The following is a 19,421-nucleotide window of genomic DNA, read 5'->3' as shown; positions in this document are numbered from 1 at the left end:
TATTCTGATTGGCTGATGGAATCAGCCAATCAGAATCAAGTTCAATCCGATTGGCTGATCCAATCAGATTGAGCTCGCATTCTATTGGCTGTTCCGATCAGCCAATAGAATGCAAGCTCAATCTGATTGGCTGATTGGATCAGCCAATCGGATTGAACTTGATTCTGATTGGCTGATTCCATCAGCCAATCAGAATATTCTTACCTTAATTCCGATTGGCTGATAGAATCCTATCAGCCAATCGGAATTCGAGGGACGCCATCTTGGATGACGTCCCTTAAAGGAACCGTCATTCGGCTAGTAGGCGTCGGGAGAAGAGGATGTTCCGCGTCGGATGGAAGATGATGGATCCGGAAGAAAGAAGATTGAAGATGCCGTTGATAGAAGACTTCATCCGGATCATGGACCTCTTCAGCTCCTGCTTGGATGAAGACTTCATCCGGATCATGGACCTCTTCAGCTCCCGCTTGGATGAAGACTTCAGCCGGATCATGGACCTCTTCAGCCCCCCGCTTGGGCTTGGATCAGGACATCGGAGGAGCTCTTCAGGACGGATTGGTGAACCTGGTATGGTGAAGATAAGGTAGGAAGATCTTCAGGGGCTTAGTGTTAGGTTTATTTAAGGGGGGTTTGGGTTAGATTAGGGGTATGTGGGTGGTGGGTTGTAATGTTGGGGGGGGGTATTGTATGTTTTTTTTTTTACAGGCAAAAGAGCTGAACTTCTTGGGGCATGCCCCGCAAAGGGCCCTGTTCAGGGCTGGTAAGGTAAAAGAGCTTTGAACTTTAGTAATTTAGAATAGGGTAGGGCATTTTTTATTTTGGGGTCTTTGTTATTTTATTAGGGGGCTTAGAGTAGGTGTAATTAGTTCAAAATTGTTGTAATATTTTTCTTATGTTTGTAAATATTTTTTTATTTTTTGTAACTTAGTTCTTTTTTATTTTTTGTACTTTAGTTAGTTTATTTCATTGTAGTTATTTGTAGGAATTTTATTTAATTTATTTATTGATAGTGTAGTGTTAGGTTTAATTGTAGGTAATTGTAGGTATTTTATTTAATTAATTTAATGATAGTATAGTGTTAGGTTTAATTGTAACTTATGTTAGGATTTATTTTACAGGTAATTTTGTAATTATTTTAACTAGGTAGCTATTAAATAGTTCTTAACTATTTAATAGCTATTGTACCTGGTTAAAATAATTACAAAGTTGCCTGTAAAATAAATATTAATCCTAAAATAGCTACAATGTAATTATAATTTATATTGTAGCTATATTAGGATTTATTTTACAGGTAAGTATTTATCTTTAAATAGGAATAATTTATTTAATAAGAGTTAATTAATTTCGTTAGATTAAAATTATATTTAACTTAGGGGGGTGTTAGTGTTAGGGTTAGACTTAGCTTTAGGGGTTAATACATTTATTAGAATAGCAGTGAGCTCCGGTCGGCAGATTAGGGGTTAATAAGTGTAGGCAGGTGGAGGCGACGTTGTGGGGGGCAGATTAGGGGTTAATAAATATAATATAGGGGTCGGCGGTGTTAGGGGCAGCAGATTAGGGGTACATAAGGATAACATAGGTGGCGGCGCTTTGCGGTCGGCAGATTAGGGGTTAATAAGTGTAGGTAGGTGGAGGCGACGTTGTGGGGGCAGGTTAGGGGTTAATAAATATAATATAGGGGTCGGCGGTGTTAGGGGCAGCAGATTAGGGGTACATAAGTATAACGTAGGTGGCGGTCGGCAGATTAGGGGTTAAAAAAATTTAATCGAGTGGCAGCGATGTGGGGGGACCTCGGTTTAGGGGTACATAGGTAGTTTATGGGTGTTAGTGTACTTTAGAGTACAGTAGTTAAGAGCTTTATAAACCGGCGTTAGCCCAGAAAGCTCTTAACTACTGACTTTTTTCCTGCGGCTGGAGTTTTGTCGTTAGATGTCTAACGCTCACTTCAGACACGACTCTAAATACCGGAGTTAGAAAGATCCCATTGAAAAGATAGGATACGCAATTTACGTAAGGGGATCTGCGGTATGGAAAAGTCGCGGCTGAAAAGTGAGCGTTAGACCCTATTTTGAGTGACTCCAAATACCGGAGGTAGCCTAAAACCAGCGTTAGGAGCCTCTAACGCTGGTTTTCACGGCTAATGCCAAACTCCAAATCTAGGCCTTAGTGTTTTATATTTTTTGTGATTTTAGTGTTAGTTATTTTTGGTAAACTTTTTGTAGGATTTGTTTTTTTTAGTTGTAATTTAGACTTCATTTTTTTCGTAGTGTTAGATTTTTTAAAATTTGTAATTTAGATATTTTAATTGATAGTTTTTTCTTACTTTATTAGAATAGTAAGGTTAGGTTAATTTATAGTTTAATGTTAGGTTTATATTAATTTCACAGGTGAGTTATATTGTAATTTTTCTTTAAAGTTAGGGGGGTGTTAGGTTTAGGGGTTAAAATTTTAATTTAGTGTTTTGCGATGTGGGGGGCTGGCAGTTTAGGAGTTAATAGGTTTATTTAGTGGCGGAGATGTGGGAGGCCGGAGGTTTAGGGGTTAATAACTTTATTTAGTGGCGGCGATGTCGGGGAGCAACAGAATAGGGGTTAATAGCTTTACTATGGGGGGGCGATGTTGGGGTGCGGGGGTATAGGGGTTAATAGCTTTATTATAGTGGCGGCGATGTCGGGGTGCGGGGGAATAGGGGTTAATAACTTTTATTAGTGTCTGCGATGTCGGGAGCAGCAGATTAAGGGTTTTTAACTTTATTTAGGTGTCGGCAATGTCGAGGGCGGTGGATTAGGGGTGTTTAGACATGGGGTTTATGTTAGGGTGTTAGGTTTAAACTTACCTTTTTTTTCCCCATAGACATTAATAGGGTTCTGTTACGGAGATTTTTCATTCCACACTTCAGGTGTTAGGTTTTTGTCTAACACTCTCTCCCCATTGACGTCTATGGGGGAAAGTGTGCACAAGTACGTCAAAGTAGCCCTTGGCTTTTGTGAGGTATGGAGCTTAAGGCCACCATATCGCATGCACAAGGAGGCTTTTTCAGTAACTTGTAATGGCAGCGATATGGAGGGTGAAATAACTCAACTTTTGTTGCATTCGTTTCGCACACCCTCTCTAGCGCAAAACTATTAATCTAGGTGTATGTTACTTACCCATTTTAAATTACCTTTATTATGAGCTGTACATGTTGTATGCTGTTATGACCCATTATATGGATATTATCTTATCATAAGGTTTGTTTCCCTACAACCGACTTGCCATTTATATTTAAAGGGACACTGAACCCAAATTTTTTTCAATTGTGATTCAAATAGAGCATGAAATATTAAGCAACTTTCTAATTTACTCCTATTATACATTTTTCTTCATTCATTCATTTGAAATGCAAGAATGTAAGTTTAGATACCGGCCCATTTTCGGTGAACAACCTGGGTTGTTCTCGCTAATTGGTGGATAAATTCATTACCCAATAAAAAAGTGCTGCCCAGGTCTGAAGCAAAAAAAGCTTAGATGCATTCTTTTTCAAATAAAGATAGCAAGAGAACGAAGAAAAATTGATAATAGGAGTAAATTAGAAAGTTGCTTAAAATGTCATGCTCTATCTGAAGCACAAAAGAAAACATTTTGGTTCAGTGTCCCTTTAAGTAAGACCACACTTGATAGTTTATCGCAGACCTCTGTACACAACATATAAAGTTTGAGTGCTGAACTTTCACATTGTACTCCAATATTACACTAAATAAAATTTTGTTTCTGCTAAGATATAATTTAACACTGTAGTGAGAGTTAACTTGGTTTCAGTTTCCTCCTTGTCCTCCTGTCTGCGGCTGAGATAGCCCACCTTAGTCTTTTCTTTAACGATCACTAACATTATTTGTAATAGGCGTTTGCTCACTTGTATCTTGTACTATTTCACCCATCAATTCCTCCACAATTAACTATATAACTATAGATACATAACTGCACTCTATAGAGTATTTGTGTCTGCACTAACAACTTTTGATCAGATAGGTCTAGACATTTACAGATAGTGGTATAGTCTCCTTCTGTACTGTGTAACAGACATTATAGTCTCACTCTTACTTCATCAGGATTTTTTGAAATATTAGAAATGATGGTTCCCTTATTAGTTTACTTGTTCATTTTCGCTACTGGGTCCACGAGTGGCCCTTTCACGCTTTTCCCCTCACATTCCCCTCTTTAATATTGTTTAGCTGTCAGCAGTCCAAGAGTGGCTGTTTTTTTTAAAGAGGGACACCACTTGACGTTATGATGAATCATACAAAGGGATATATCTGTCGATATTATTAGATCTCTATATTGTATTATGATAACAGTTTATATACTGTATTCTTATTTACTCATTTATATTTTTACGTATGCTTGATACTACAAGGTTGTAGCACTGAAAGAAAAACAAAATGAGGTTCACTATTTGAGACCCGAGACTCCTTTTGTTGGAGTTTACCCTCTGTACCCTTTCTTCTCCCAATATGTCAGGAGGACAAGAGTGGCCTTGTGTATCATATAGAAGGTATATAGTTTAAATGGCAGGCAATATGAACACGAATATGCTTTAAACATGTCATTTACACAAAGCAATTTATATTATTTTTTTCTTTCTTTCTTTTTTGTTTTTATTGGTTATATGTCTTGTATCCAATGTTTTTTCACATTCTTCTTTATTGTCATGCAATGATTGTATGTCTGGAACTGAACCTCAATAAAAATTATTAAAAAAAAAAAATCTACAAGTAAGCATACAAACTTTTTTTTTTTAGATAGTGTTAAAATGTATACATGTGAAGTACAAAGTAATTTGTCTCCTTTATATACTATATATATAAAACAAAATGCTTAAATTAAGGAGGAATAAAGAAACATGACAAGATTTTTTGACAATTTTATTGTGATAGAAAATTTGAATGTAGAAAAACCTCACACTATAATTAGACAGCACCTTAATCTCCGGATCTACTGTACTAATTCATCTGCATGCTCAGTTTACAGAGTACTATACATATCGTGCTTGTCCTGCCCCATAGAACTTACATACTCATGATATAAAGTGACTTGTAAAAAAAGAGTGGAGGCCACCGCTACAAAGACCAGCAACTCAACCCTAATGCACTGTATATTAATGCACAGTTGCAGTATGTCTGGCTATTAATGCTTTTGTCTCAGCGCCATTTCCTTCACTCGAGAGAAAACTTTCCATAAAAGCATATGTGTCCTCAAAATCTATCTTTATGCTTTGGTCAAAATGAGACACTCAGTATTCCCTCTGTATAATGTGAAATACAAATAGGTCAAAGGGGCATCAAACTCATTTTATAATAATATATATATATTATATTATTAATATTCATAATATATATCAGCAATCAAGCTCTGCATCATAGATATTTTAAACCCTTTAAAGTGCGATTTTGTCATCTAAATTTGCGTTGCAAAATATCTTGAGAATTTATTTCATGGACATATTTTTTTACTATGCATAATAAAGCATTCTATGGGGAATTCAATTCTGATGTCACTTTCCAAAAGTTTAAACACTATAAATATGCTATTTGTATCAATATCAGTGTTATGTTTAGCACCTTAAGGCAAGGATAGAACTGTACAAGTTAATTATATATTTGTATTATACTTATTCTCTGGTATGTATGAAAATATCTCATTCAGTGATGAATTATGGCCCTGGCAGTGTTTTGTGCATGTGTAAGTTTTCATTCAGTTACAGTAATTTCCCTGGCTCTTTATATAGATGACAAAAGCTACTCTCCTTCAGGCTATGCGTAAATGGAATGTGCAGCATATTAGACATGTTAATTAATAGCAATGGCAACAAAAATAATAGAATCCTTTGTTGGAATATATATTACCTTTTAAAGCAGAAAGGGACAATTGCTCTAACTGAAATAAAGAACAGCATTTAAATAGCTGGAAGTACTTAAAAGCCAATGTGAATAAGTAGGAAATACACAACTGATACAACTGTGTTCTGTTAAAAAAATTATTTAAACATTTCTAACTTTTACTTAATGTTCTGTCATCTATAAATCTTAGCGTACTGTGGAAATTATTAGTTTACCATTATCATTAGCTTGTCTGTATGTGTGCTGCATCATTAGCTTGTCTGTATGTGTGCTGCATCATTAGCTTGTCTGTATGTGTGCTGCATCATTAGCTTGTCTGTATGTGTGCTGCATCATTAGCTTGTCTGTATGTGTGCTGCATCATTAGCTTGTCTGTATGTGTGCTGCATCATTAGCTTGTCTGTATGTGTGCTGCATCATTAGCTTGTCTGTATGTGTGCTGCATCATTAGCTTGTCTGTATGTGTGCTGCATCATTAGCTTGTCTGTATGTGTGCTGCATCATTAGCTTGTCTGTATGTGTGCTGCATCATTAGCTTGTCTGTATGTGTGCTGCATCATTAGCTTGTCTGTATGTGTGCTGCATCATTAGCTTGTCTGTATGTGTGCTGCATCATTAGCTTGTCTGTATGTGTTCTGTATGTGTGCTGCATCATTAGCTTGTCTGTATGTGTGCTGCATCATTAGCTTGTCTGTATGTGTGCTGCATCATTAGCTTGTCTGTATGTGTGCTGCATCATTAGCTTGTCTGTATGTGTGCTGCATCATTAGCTTGTCTGTATGTGTGCTGCATCATTAGCTTGTCTGTATGTGTGCTGCATCATTAGCTTGTCTGTATGTGTGCTGCATCATTAGCTTGTCTGTATGTGTGCTGCATCATTAGCTTGTCTGTATGTGTGCTGCATCATTAGCTTGTCTGTATGTGTGCTGCATCATTAGCTTGTCTGTATGTGTGCTGCATCATTAGCTTGTCTGTATGTGTGCTGCATCATTAGCTTGTCTGTATGTGTGCTGCATCATTAGCTTGTCTGTATGTGTGCTGCATCATTAGCTTGTCTGTATGTGTGCTGCATCATTAGCTTGTCTGTATGTGTGCTGCATCATTAGCTTGTCTGTATGTGTGCTGCATCATTAGCTTGTCTGTATGTGTGCTGCATCATTAGCTTGTCTGTATGTGTTCTGTATGTGTGCTGCATCATTAGCTTGTCTGTATGTGTGCTGCATCATTAGCTTGTCTGTATGTGTGCTGCATCATTAGCTTGTCTGTATGTGTGCTGCATCATTAGCTTGTCTGTATGTGTGCTGCATCATTAGCTTGTCTGTATGTGTGCTGCATCATTAGCTTGTCTGTATGTGTGCTGCATCATTAGCTTGTCTGTATGTGTGCTGCATCATTAGCTTGTCTGTATGTGTGCTGCATCATTAGCTTGTCTGTATGTGTGCTGCATCATTAGCTTGTCTGTATGTGTGCTGCATCATTAGCTTGTCTGTATGTGTGCTGCATCATTAGCTTCTCTGTATGTGTGCTGCATCATTAGCTTCTCTGTATGTGTGCTGCATCATTAGCTTGTCTGTATGTGTGCTGCATCATTAGCTTGTCTGTATGTGTGCTGCATCATTAGCTTGTCTGTATGTGTGCTGCATCATTAGCTTGTCTGTATGTGTGCTGCATCATTAGCTTGTCTGTATGTGTGCTGCATCATTAGCTTGTCTGTATGTGTTCTGTATGTGTGCTGCATCATTAGCTTGTCTGTATGTGTGCTGCATCATTAGCTTGTCTGTATGTGTGCTGCATCATTAGCTTGTCTGTATGTGTGCTGCATCATTAGCTTGTCTGTATGTGTGCTGCATCATTAGCTTGTCTGTATGTGTGCTGCATCATTAGCTTGTCTGTATGTGTGCTGCATCATTAGCTTGTCTGTATGTGTGCTGCATCATTAGCTTGTCTGTATGTGTGCTGCATCATTAGCTTGTCTGTATGTGTGCTGCATCATTAGCTTGTCTGTATGTGTGCTGCATCATTAGCTTGTCTGTATGTGTGCTGCATCATTAGCTTGTCTGTATGTGTGCTGCATCATTAGCTTGTCTGTATGTGTGCTGCATCATTAGCTTGTCTGTATGTGTGCTGCATCATTAGCTTGTCTGTATGTGTGCTGCATTATTAGCTTGTCTGTATGTGTGCTGCATCATTAGCTTGTCTGTATGTGTGTTGCATCATTAGCTTGTCTGTATGTGTGTTGCATCATTAGCTTGTCTGTATGTGTGCTGCATCATTAGCTTGTCTGTATGTGTGCTGCATCATTAGCTTGTCTGTATGTATGCTGCATCATTAGCTTGTCTGTATGTATGCTGCATCATTAGCTTGTCTGTATGTATGCTGCATCATTAGCTTGTCTGTATGTACAGGGAGTGCAGAATTATTAGGCAAATGAGTATTTTGACCACATCATCCTCTTTATACATGTTGTCTTACTCCAAACTGTATAGGCTCGAAAGCCTACTACCAATTAAGCATATTAGGTGATGTGCATCTCTGTAATGAGAAGGGGTGTGGTCTAATGACATCAACACCCTATATCAGGTGTGCATAATTATTAGGCAACTTCCTTTCCTTTGGCAAAATGGGTCAAAAGAAGGACTTGACAGGCTCAGAAAAGTCAAAAATAGTGAGATATCTTGCAGAGGGATGCAGCACTCTTAAAATTGCAAAGCTTCTGAAGCGTGATCATCGAACAATCAAGCGTTTCATTCAAAATAGTCAACAGGGTCGCAAGAAGCGTGTGGAAAAAACCAAGGCGCAAAATAACTGCCCATGAACTGAGAAAAGTCAAGCGTGCAGCTGCCAAGATGCCACTTGCCACCAGTTTGGCCATATTTCAGAGCTGCAACATCACTGGAGTGCCCAAAAGCACAAGGTGTGCAATACTCAGAGACATGGCCAAGGTAAGAAAGGCTGAAAGACGACCACCACTGAACAAAACACACAAGCTGAAACGTCAAGACTGGGCCAAGAAATATCTCAAGACTGATTTTTCTAAGGTTTTATGGACTGATGAAATGAGAGTGAGTCTTGATGGGCCAGATGGATGGGCCCGTGACTGGATTGGTAAAGGGCAGATAGCTCCAGTCCGACTCAGACGCCAGCAAGGTGGAGGTGGAGTACTGGTTTGGGCTGGTATCATCAAAGATGAGCTTGTGGGGCCTTTTCGGGTTGAGGATGGAGTCAAGCTCAACTCCCAGTCCTACTGCCAGTTTCTGGAAGACACCTTCTTCAAGCAGTGGTACAGGAAGAAGTCTGCATCCTTCAAGTAAAACATGATTTTCATGCAGGACAATGCTCCATCACACGCGTCCAAGTACTCCACAGCGTGGCTGGCAAGAAAGGGTATAAAAGAAGAAAATCTAATGACATGGCCTCCTTGTTCACCTGATCTGAACCCCATTGAGAACCTGTGGTCCATCATCAAATGTGAGATTTACAAGGAGGGAAAACAGTACACCTCTCTGAACAGTGTCTGGGAGGCTGTGGTTGCTGCTGCACGCAATGTTGATGGTGAACAGATCAAAACACTGACAGAATCCATGGATGGCAGGCTTTTGAGTGTCCTTGCAAAGAAAGGTGGCTATATTGGTCACTGATTTGTTTTTGTTTTGTTTTTGAATGTCAGAAATGTATATTTGTGAATGTTGAGATGTTATATTGGTTTCACTGGTAAAAATAAATAATTGAAATGGGTATATATTTGTTTTTTGTTAAGTTGCCTAATAATTATGCACAGTAATAGTCACCTGCACACACAGATATCCCCCTAAAATAGCTAAAACTAAAAACAAACTAAAAACTACTTCCAAAAATATTCAGCTTTGATATTAATGAGTTTTTTGGGCTCATTGAGAACATGGTTGTTGTTCAATAATAAAATGAATCCTCAAAAATACAACTTGCCTAATAATTCTGCACTCCCTGTATGCTGCATCATTAGCTTGTCTGTAGGTATGCTGCATCATTAGCTTGTCTGTATGTATGCAGCATCATTAGCTTGTCTGTATGTATGCTGCATCATTAGCTTGTCTGTATGTATGCTGCATCATTAGCTTGTCTGTATGTATGCTGCATCATTAGCTTGTCTGTATGTATGCTGCATCATTAGCTTGTCTGTATGTATGCTGCATCATTAGCTTGTCTGTATGTGTGCTGCATCATTAGCTTGTCTGTATGTATGCTGCATCATTAGCTTGTCTGTATGTGTGCTGCATCATTAGCTTGTCTGTATGTATGCTGCATCATTAGCTTGTCTGTATGTGTGCTGCATCATTAGCTTGTCTGTATGTATGCTGCATCATTAGCTTGTCTGTATGTGTGCTGCATCATTAGCTTGTCTGTATGTGTGCTGCATCATTAGCTTGTCTGTATGTATGCTGCATCATTAGCTTGTCTGTATGTGTGCTGCATCATTAGCTTGTCTGTATGTGTGCTGCATCATTAGCTTGTCTGTATGTATGCTGCATCATTAGCTTGTCTGTATGTGTGCTGCATCATTAGCTTGTCTGTATGTATGCTGCATCATTAGCTTGTCTGTATGTGTGCTGCATCATTAGCTTGTCTGTATGTGTGCTGCATCATTAGCTTGTCTGTATGTATGCTGCATCATTAGCTTGTCTGTATGTATGCTGCATCATTAGCTTGTCTGTATGTGTGCTGCATCATTAGCTTGTCTGTATGTATGCTGCATCATTAGCTTGTCTGTATGTGTGCTGCATCATTAGCTTGTCTGTATGTGTGCTGCATCATTAGCTTGTCTGTATGTGTGCTGCATCATTAGCTTGTCTGTAGGTATGCTGCATCATTAGCTTGTCTGTATGTGTGCTGCATCATTAGCTTGTCTGTATGTATGCTGCATCATTAGCTTGTCTGTATGTGTGCTGCATCATTAGCTTGTCTGTATGTATGCTGCATCATTAGCTTGTCTGTATGTATGCTGCATCATTAGCTTGTCTGTATGTATGCTGCATAAGATATATCGTTTTAAAAAAAGTATTTCCCTGTGAGAGCACATGAATCATTACTGAAGGGTAAACAGCTTGGCCCCTACATGCATAATGTAGAATCTGTAAGTCATTGGTCTTCATGCTTCTCCCTTCCCTTATGCTTTAGTCGTACATGTGACCAGCATGAAAGATAGTGAAAAACAGGAAGAGACCAGACATAAAGCAACTCAAAATGATAGCTAGGCCCAGCACAATCTATAGCTCTTTCTAAGGAAGCCTTCATATGCCGCCATTCTCAATTATTGTAAACCATTACTATTTCCTCACACTCCATCTAAACAGCCTATGAGACATTCATTTTGGGTCCATACAAAAGAAGAAACAAATAAGAGCAGTCCATAAAACCTAAGCTCACACAACGTGTCAGAATACAGCCTGATATCAACCTTTTAACAGAATTATAACTCAGCTGAAGATCTTCAGTTCACCCCTCCAACTTGAGATTGTGATCTCTTATTTTGGTGTTGTTCTCTTTGTGAAAAATGCTTTCAGCCTCAGCTTTATTAAATCCCATGGTGTTTTCAGCGCTCTCCTTTCCATAAGCTATACATAATAAGGTCATGAAGTCCTTCCTAGTAAGTTTTATCTCTTAGACAGTGTACCATTTTAGCAGAATGTTGCCACACATATTTTTGAGACTCTAGTACAGCGTCTCCTAAACCGAGTCCTCAGGACCCTTAACAGGCCAGATAGTCCAGGTGAAGCAATCAGTTCACCTATCAGCTGATTATTTCACCTGTGCTCTAGTTAAAGGGACATTATGCATTAGATTTTTCTTTGCATAAATGTTTTGTCAACGATCCATTTAAAGCCCATACAGGTTTTTTGGGGGGGTTTTTAATGCATAGTTTTGCTTATTTTTAAATAACATTGCACTGATTTTCAGACTCCTAACCAAGCCCAAAGGGGAGAGGGGGAAGTGTCTGTTTTTTTTTTTGCTCTACACCCACTTTCAGTGGGTTTTCCAGCTAACCTTTTCAGCAGAGCTTAACTGGGAGCTTCTAAGTAAGTTTTAAAAATGTTTTATACTGGATTTTTAGATCAGCATCTGTGCATATTCTTCTTTATAGTAGTGTATCTTACATGCAGTTATATGAAAATTGGTGTATACTGTCCCTTTAAGCTATAATGAATATCTGGCCTATTGATGGTCCTTAAGACTGGGTTTGGGAAACACTGCACTAGTACATATCACTCAAACAGAAGCAAAAAGATGAACCAGTGACCTTATATTTCTGCAAATGTTTAACAGCAGAACATCTGTGGAAAAGGAAGGCACATATAGAGAGAGTCTTAATACCCCAGGGATTTTCTGGTTTCTCTAAACAGGCATGGAACTGCATACACAAGAGTAACAAATCATTTGCTGCAATAACATGACATAAATCTATCTAAAAATTGTACAATACATCCATATTTACAAAACAGGTTAGAAAAGTGTGCTTAAAGGGACATAAAAGTGCAGAGAATGCTCTAATTCAAATAGGTTAAACACATAGTTAAAGGGACACAAATCCCAAATTTAGTCACCAATCAGCAAAACATAAGGCAAATGTACCCATAATTTGATTTGACTTTGGGAGGTATTATGGCCTAAGCCAACAAGGCCTGTTCCTAGGGTGGCAGATGTGGGGGGCGGCACTTTTTCACATCACTTACACCCATGCCTGCCCGCCCCCCTCTTACCACCACAGCTGCCATTTGTCGTTGTCAGCCACACCTATAGATTGGCCTGCTGCGGCAGGATCCTTTTAGGCCAAACACAGGTAAGGGTGGGGCAGCTCAATGCGCGTGGGAGTGATTTCAGGCTCATTTTGGGCGCAGTAAATGGCTACAGCCTGCGCACGGACTTCTGTAGAGAGAGGAGGGCAGTAGTGGGCAGCATAAAACCTAAATATGCCACTGGTTTGAATGCACTAATAATATCAATTAATGTGCAGCTAAGCCTTTTCTATAACTTGTTGTATCATTTAAAAATGTGATTTTATAAATATTTGTAATAAAACTAGGAAACTATTATGTTGGTTAAAAAGTGAACTGAGCATACATGAGATTGATATCCCAAAACCAAGAACAGGTCAAAATGGATATTCAAAAAAGTGTTATGCTGCTGAGTTAGATAAACATTATGCAAAACTTGAGAGAAAAGTGCTTTCTAATGGACAGATATTGCTGGTGATGGGCCTTAATGTAACATATCTGACAATAGAAAACCAGTTGTTCAGATGGATTTGAAAGCCCCATACAAATCTGTTCAAAGTGCTCTTGTAACAAACTTGAAGAGTCCATAGACTGAAATACCAGGTTGTATGGGACGGAGCTGATACAAATAGAGGCATTACAACCTCTTATGGTATGTAAGGCACAAACAATTAATGGGACCGGATAGTTACCCAGGCCTACCACCTCTCCATGAATGCACATTGTCCACAAAAACCTCTTCCAGCTTGCCACGATTCACCCTCCAGATCCAGCTTCCATCATCTGGAGCCAGTGAGCATTGTAGTTCTTTCCAGCAGGTTAGCATCTCCGTATTCCATGGTATAGGGTTTCCTTCTGGTGTCAGCAGGGTAAAGGATGGGGATGGGATCTATAGAGGAAGGAAGATGAACTCATTTTCAATGTGGCCATCCCTTTAAAAAGTTTGGCCCATATATGCCATGCTGTTCCCCCCTTTAGCACACTCCATAGTCTAACATGTTATATATATATATGCTATTTTGCTACAATCTAAATTGATTGCAGAAATGGATGAAGGGTTCCTGTACATTATATCTGATCATAGTGACAGGAAGCCTTCGCTCACAAGCGCACTTATTACACATTAAAGGGACAGTCAAAAGATAGATAATCCCTTTACTACCCATTTACTACCCATTCCCCAGATTTCAACACTGTCATATTAATATACTTTTTACCTCTGTAATTACCTTGTATCTAAGCCTTTTCTGAAGCCCCCTGATCACATGACATTTTATTATCTATTGGCTTGCATTTTGTCCATTTAGTGCAGTGTCTGCCATAACCCACGGGTGTTAGCACAATGTTATCTATATGGCCCGCATGAACTAGCACTCCCCTGTTCATGTGATAAGAGGCTGTCTGTAGTGGTTTAGAAACAGGCAAAAATTTAGAGGTTTAAGTGTTATAAAGTATATTAATATAACAATGTTGGTTGTGCAAAGCTGGGGAATGGGTAGTAAAGGCGTTATCCATCTTTTTAAACAATAACAATTTTGGTGTTGACTGTCTTTTTAAGCCTGAACTGTTGTACCATATTGTTTGGGAATGCATAGAATAGTGATAAGTATTAGTGAGTTATACATTTAATTCACTAACAACCTTTGTCAACTTCTGTTTCCCTATGGGCCCTGTTTGCCCTTGCAAAGATTCCTCACCTGAAAGCTGATTCCCACAGCCAGATCTCCCAGCTTCGTATAGATTGACTCCAAGATTTGTAACTTTTCTCCATTAAGCTTTTTCACCTGAAGTTTAACCCCTGGAGAGGTAAAGAACATAAGAATCAAAGGGTATCCTCAGCTGTCACTCATCAAAATCCTTACTCCTTACTCTTGCCTTATCCCTATCGTTCTCCTTTTGTGTTGTTTTTCCCTTTTCCTCCCCCATTCATATATGCTCTCTGTGTATCTAACTATCTCTCCTTTTATCCCCCTCCTAACCCAAACTTCCAATGTCATGTTTCATCTGCTCCCACCTTCCACACTTCACTGCTTTTGTACTTTTTAATCTTTGCAGATCCACACAGTTGCTTATTATCTTTTACTCTGAAATGTCTGTATTCTTTCAGTTACCCCTCTGCTCAGACCAATCACTCCCCTCTCTAGTCAATCATATTTCCACCACTAACTCCTATAATATGCTCGTTAGTTTTGCTATTATCTTATTGACCCTTATTGCTTAACTTGTTCTCTTTGGGCATACCATTTTCTATACTTCCCATTTCCCTTTACTTTAAGATACTGTTACCTTTACTGTTAAAATTTATTATAAATTTCTACAACTCCTTTTCACTATCCCTTTCCCACTTCCCACTCTCTCCTTGAATATTGCCCTCTTACCTTTCAAACACACTTATCTCCAAGCCACTCTTACTCCTCTCCCTGCTTTTACACGTCCTACATACTACTTTATTATTCCTTCTAGTCACCATCATTCCAAGTTTCTCAGCCCCTTTCCACAACTACTCCCTCCAGGCTAACCCCAAGAGAATATATATATATATATACAAACACATTAATTAGCCAATTGACTCAAAGTGATTTAAACATACCATTGAAACAACTGGGTGCAATTGTGTCTCCTCCACCAAACAGAAGAGAATCACTTTTAAAGCTCAGTGGGTCTATCTGACTGTCCCAAGAGTGGACCCCTGAGCTTAAGGTATCCCAAGTAATCCCAGAGTCCTGTAGACAGAGGTAAGAGATTGAAGGATGGTAACAGTAGAGAGTAATACAGGCAACCTAAGTATAAATAACATACACTTAAGTTGTGTTTCTATACAACATCACTCCAGTCACTTGTGTAGAATTAACAGCTTTTAAAGGTTCATTCAAAGGCTAATTAATAGATATGGACACAAGCTCTAAACAGGCTGTCTGCTACTTGATACTGCTTAGCCCTTCAACAAAAGACCATGCAACGATAAGCAGCATCAGCGTGGAGCCTCAACACTGAAAGGGGTAGTAGGAATGTGCTAAAAAAAACAGATTGGAGAAAAGGGCTGAAACAGAGGGAACAAATATGAGAAGGGAGATGAGATAATGAGAGAAATCCAATCAGCAGTGCTAGTCACATGACTAACTAGCACTACTGATCGTATCAGCAACGCTGCTCAGGACCAGCAATGGTCTGCGGGTCCTGAGTTGTACTTCTACTGGGCGGGGGTTAAGTACACAGTAGTGCAGGGTTGATAGTCTTAAAATGACATGCTCTAATGAATAAGAGAATGTCATTTTTCCACTATTATGGTTCTTTAACATTTCTCACCTTGCTGGTCTTTGGTTCCATACTGTTCTCACTCAGACAGTGTAGCATGTGTTCCTGTTCCTCCAGAGAGTATGGGTGGGAAAGGCTCTCCATAAACAAATCTGCAAGTAACAGCAGTGGTTTATTGTGGGTATAAACTGGCCTAACTGAATTGTTGCTCTACAGCATACTCTATTGAGAAGTATAATGTAAACCATCCCAACCTTTGATATGACTGAGGAAAGTCTGTAAAAAACACTCTTCTAGCAAAATTGAGCTGTTCTTAACATACTACTGACAAATAGAAACCCGTGTGGGCTCTAAAACACATCAAATCCACCAACATCATCCCACCAGATTGATCCGGGCACTCATCCCCAATACCAAAAGCAGTCTGTGAGCATTATTGTCCTAATTTTAGCTTTAAATTTGCTTCTTCCTTATTAAAGTTGATAAGCTAGTTCATTCAGTCTACCTAATTCAAATGCATTCCCTTTAATCTCACCTCTTTCCAACTGCTGGATTTCCAGGTCAAACAAAGACCCCCTTTCTTCTGTGCTCCTATGAGGGGGGTCTCCTGGCTTCTCCTCACCAGGTGATCCTGGCATAGCTCTGGGTTTAGGTGAGGCCAGTTGAGGTTCTGGAAATGTGTCTTTGGATATCTCTGTAGGGATGAGGGGGGTTGGCTGAGTAGGAAAGCTCCGGGGTTCTCTATATTCTGATTTCCATGGAGTTTTCAAACCTCCAACTAGAAAAGAAAATATAGGAGACATTAAGTGTTTTAAAACAAGAGTTACAATTATAAAGAGAGACTTTACACTACATGTCACCTCTTATCTGTCAACCTACAGGAGAAACAGACTTCATGGCAAGCTGCTTCATTCTATATATGTCAAAGTGGCCTAATTCAAGAAAGGGATAGACTGATTATTATGCAGCTCCAGTTTTTCTGTCATTAGCCTAAATATTCAAATAATTATCCAATATTTTTTCCTTAAAACATTTGTTTTGACTAAACTGTGCTTGTGGGGGGGTGTCCCTGTCCACCAATAGAGCTGTGAGAGATGTTGTTTTCAGTCAGTAAGCAGTATATCCCTGGAGATTAGTTGTGCAAAAACATGCAGTTACGTTGAGTTTCAATATCAATTTAACATGATTTTAATAGTGCATTTTCATAAGTACAATATAGTTTTTGAAATTTAGATTTCAAACCCCTTTAAATCTAGACAATTATCTTTTTAGTTTAATGCTCCTTAATTATAATCAGTTTGTTTATGCTTATTCCTACAAGCATTTCACAAATAAGATCAGTTCTACCCACAGGCTGATAGACAAAAACAAATTCACACTCACTCCCAATGTCTAAAATGCTCACTATGGTTCTACTGTCTAATTATTATGATCATAGCAGTTAAACATAAAGCCATATTAATCTGGCAAATGTTTATACAGATATTAACAACCTTGAGTTTAATGTAATGTATTTTTTTTTTTCATTTGAACAAATGGGATACCCCAGAACAGCACATAGATACAAGGGAATACACACAATATATGACAATGTGATGCCATACTATACCCCAAATAGACTTACAAAAGAGTACTCCGTAATAGAGCTCGTAGATTTTCTTGTTTTTTGAGTGACAGGTTGTGCATGGCCACTGAGCATGAGAGCAGCTTGTCTCATAGGCCTCTATTTATCAAGCCGTCAACCGCAAATACGCTGGAATTCTGCAGCGTATTTGTGGCGAGCCTGATTCGCCTTAGTTATCAAACCCTACAAACCGGCAAAAGTAGAATTTGGTGACGTAGCATACGTCACTACAGATGTTCCGAACGCAAGTTCGGCACTATCTGACTACTTTTGCTAGTTATCAAATAACTAGCAGGTACGCTCTGCACTTTTCCGGGCCAGCGTACCTGGTTTTCAATCCGCCGCCCTGGAGGCGGCAGATACCATAGGAATCAATGGGAGTCGGAAAGCAGTGAGAGCTCATGTTCGCTGCTGCCCGATATCCCATTGATTCCTATGGGAATGTCTACACCTAACACCCTAACATGTACCCTGAGTCTAAACACCCCTAATCTGCCGCCCCCTACACCGCCGCCACCTAGATTATATTTATTAACCCCTAAACAGCCGCTCCCGGACCCGCCGCAACAAAATAAAGTGTTTAACCCCTAAACCGCCGCTCCCGGAGCCCACCGCCACCTACATTATACTTATTAACCCCTAATCTGCCCCCCTACACCACCGCCACCTACATTAAATTTATTAACCCCTAATCTGCCCCCCCTACACCGCTGCCACCTACATTCAATTTATTAACCCCTAATCGCCCCCCCCCCACACCGCCGCCACTATATTAAATGTATTAACCCCTAAACCTAAGTCTAACACTAACCCTAACACCACCTAACTTAAATGATTGGAACAGCCAATGATTGGAACAGCCAATAGAATGCGCGCTCAATCCTATTGGCTGATTGGATCAGCCAATAGGATTGAACTTCAATCCTATTGGCTGATTGCATAAGCCAATAGGATTTTTCCTACCTTAATTCCGATTGGCTGATAGAATTCTATCAGCCAATCGGAATTCAAGGGACACCATCTTGGATGACGTCATTTAAAGGAACCTTCATTCGTCGGTTAGTCGTCGGCCAGGAAGGATGCTCCGCGTCGGATGTCTTGAAGAGGGACCCGCTCCGCGCCGGATGGATGGATGAAGATAGAAGATGCTGCCTGGATGAAGACTTCTGCCCGTCTGGGGGACCTCTTCTGGCCGGCTTGGATGAAGACTTCTGTCCGTCTGGAGGACCTCTTCGCCCGGCTTTGTGGAGGACTTCGGCCCGTTTGGGTGAAGACGTCTCAAGGTAGGGTGGTCTTCAAGAGGTTAGTGTTAGGTTTTATTAAGGGGGGGTTGGGTGGGTTTTAGAGTAGGGTTGGGTGTGTGGGTGGTGGGTTTTAATGTTGGGGGGGGTATTGTACTTTTGTTTTCAGGTAAAAGAGCAGATTACTTTGGGGCAATGCCCCGCAAAAAGCCCTATTAAGGGCTATTTGTAATTTAGTATAGGGTAGGTCTTTTTATTATTTTGGGGGGCTTTTTTATTTTATTAGGGGGATTAGATTAGGTGTAATTAGTTTAAAAAAAACTTGTAATTATTTTATTATTTTCTGTAATTTAGTGTTTTTTATTTTTTGTACTTTAGATAATTTTATTTAATTTTATTTAATTGTAGTTAATTGTAGTTAATGTAAGTAATTAATTTAATGATAGTGTAGTGTTAGGTGTAATTGTAACATAGGTTAGGTTTTATTTTACAGGTACTTTTGTAATTATTTTAACTAGGTAGCTATTAAATAGTTAATAACTATTTAATAACTATTCTACCTAGTTAAAATAAATACAAAATTGCCTGTAAAATAAAAATAAATCCTAAAATAGCTACAATGTAACTATTAGTGATTCCTATGGTATTAGGGTTTATTTTATAGGTACGTATTTAG

The 19,421-nt window shown here is 39.1% G+C and overlaps 1 protein-coding gene across 1 annotated transcript in view; it reads right to left on the bottom strand.

Moving 5' to 3' along the window:
• Positions 1-11,925: 11,925 nt before the first annotated feature.
• Positions 11,926-19,421, bottom strand: part of MAP3K14 (mitogen-activated protein kinase kinase kinase 14) — an 87,428-nt gene continuing 79,932 nt past the window's right edge. Inside the window, 5 exon segments of the mRNA XM_053699802.1 lie at positions 11,926-13,514; positions 14,323-14,423; positions 15,216-15,348; positions 15,932-16,032; positions 16,416-16,658. Coding sequence (XP_053555777.1) covers positions 13,314-13,514; positions 14,323-14,423; positions 15,216-15,348; positions 15,932-16,032; positions 16,416-16,658 — 779 coding nt within the window. The 3' untranslated portion in view covers positions 11,926-13,313.

The sequence above is a fragment of the Bombina bombina genome, chromosome 1 (genome assembly GCF_027579735.1).
Source record: "Bombina bombina isolate aBomBom1 chromosome 1, aBomBom1.pri, whole genome shotgun sequence".
NCBI lineage: Eukaryota > Metazoa > Chordata > Amphibia > Anura > Bombinatoridae > Bombina > Bombina bombina.
Note: the sequence above shows the minus strand (reverse complement) of the source record. Positions and strands in the feature narration are given on the sequence as shown.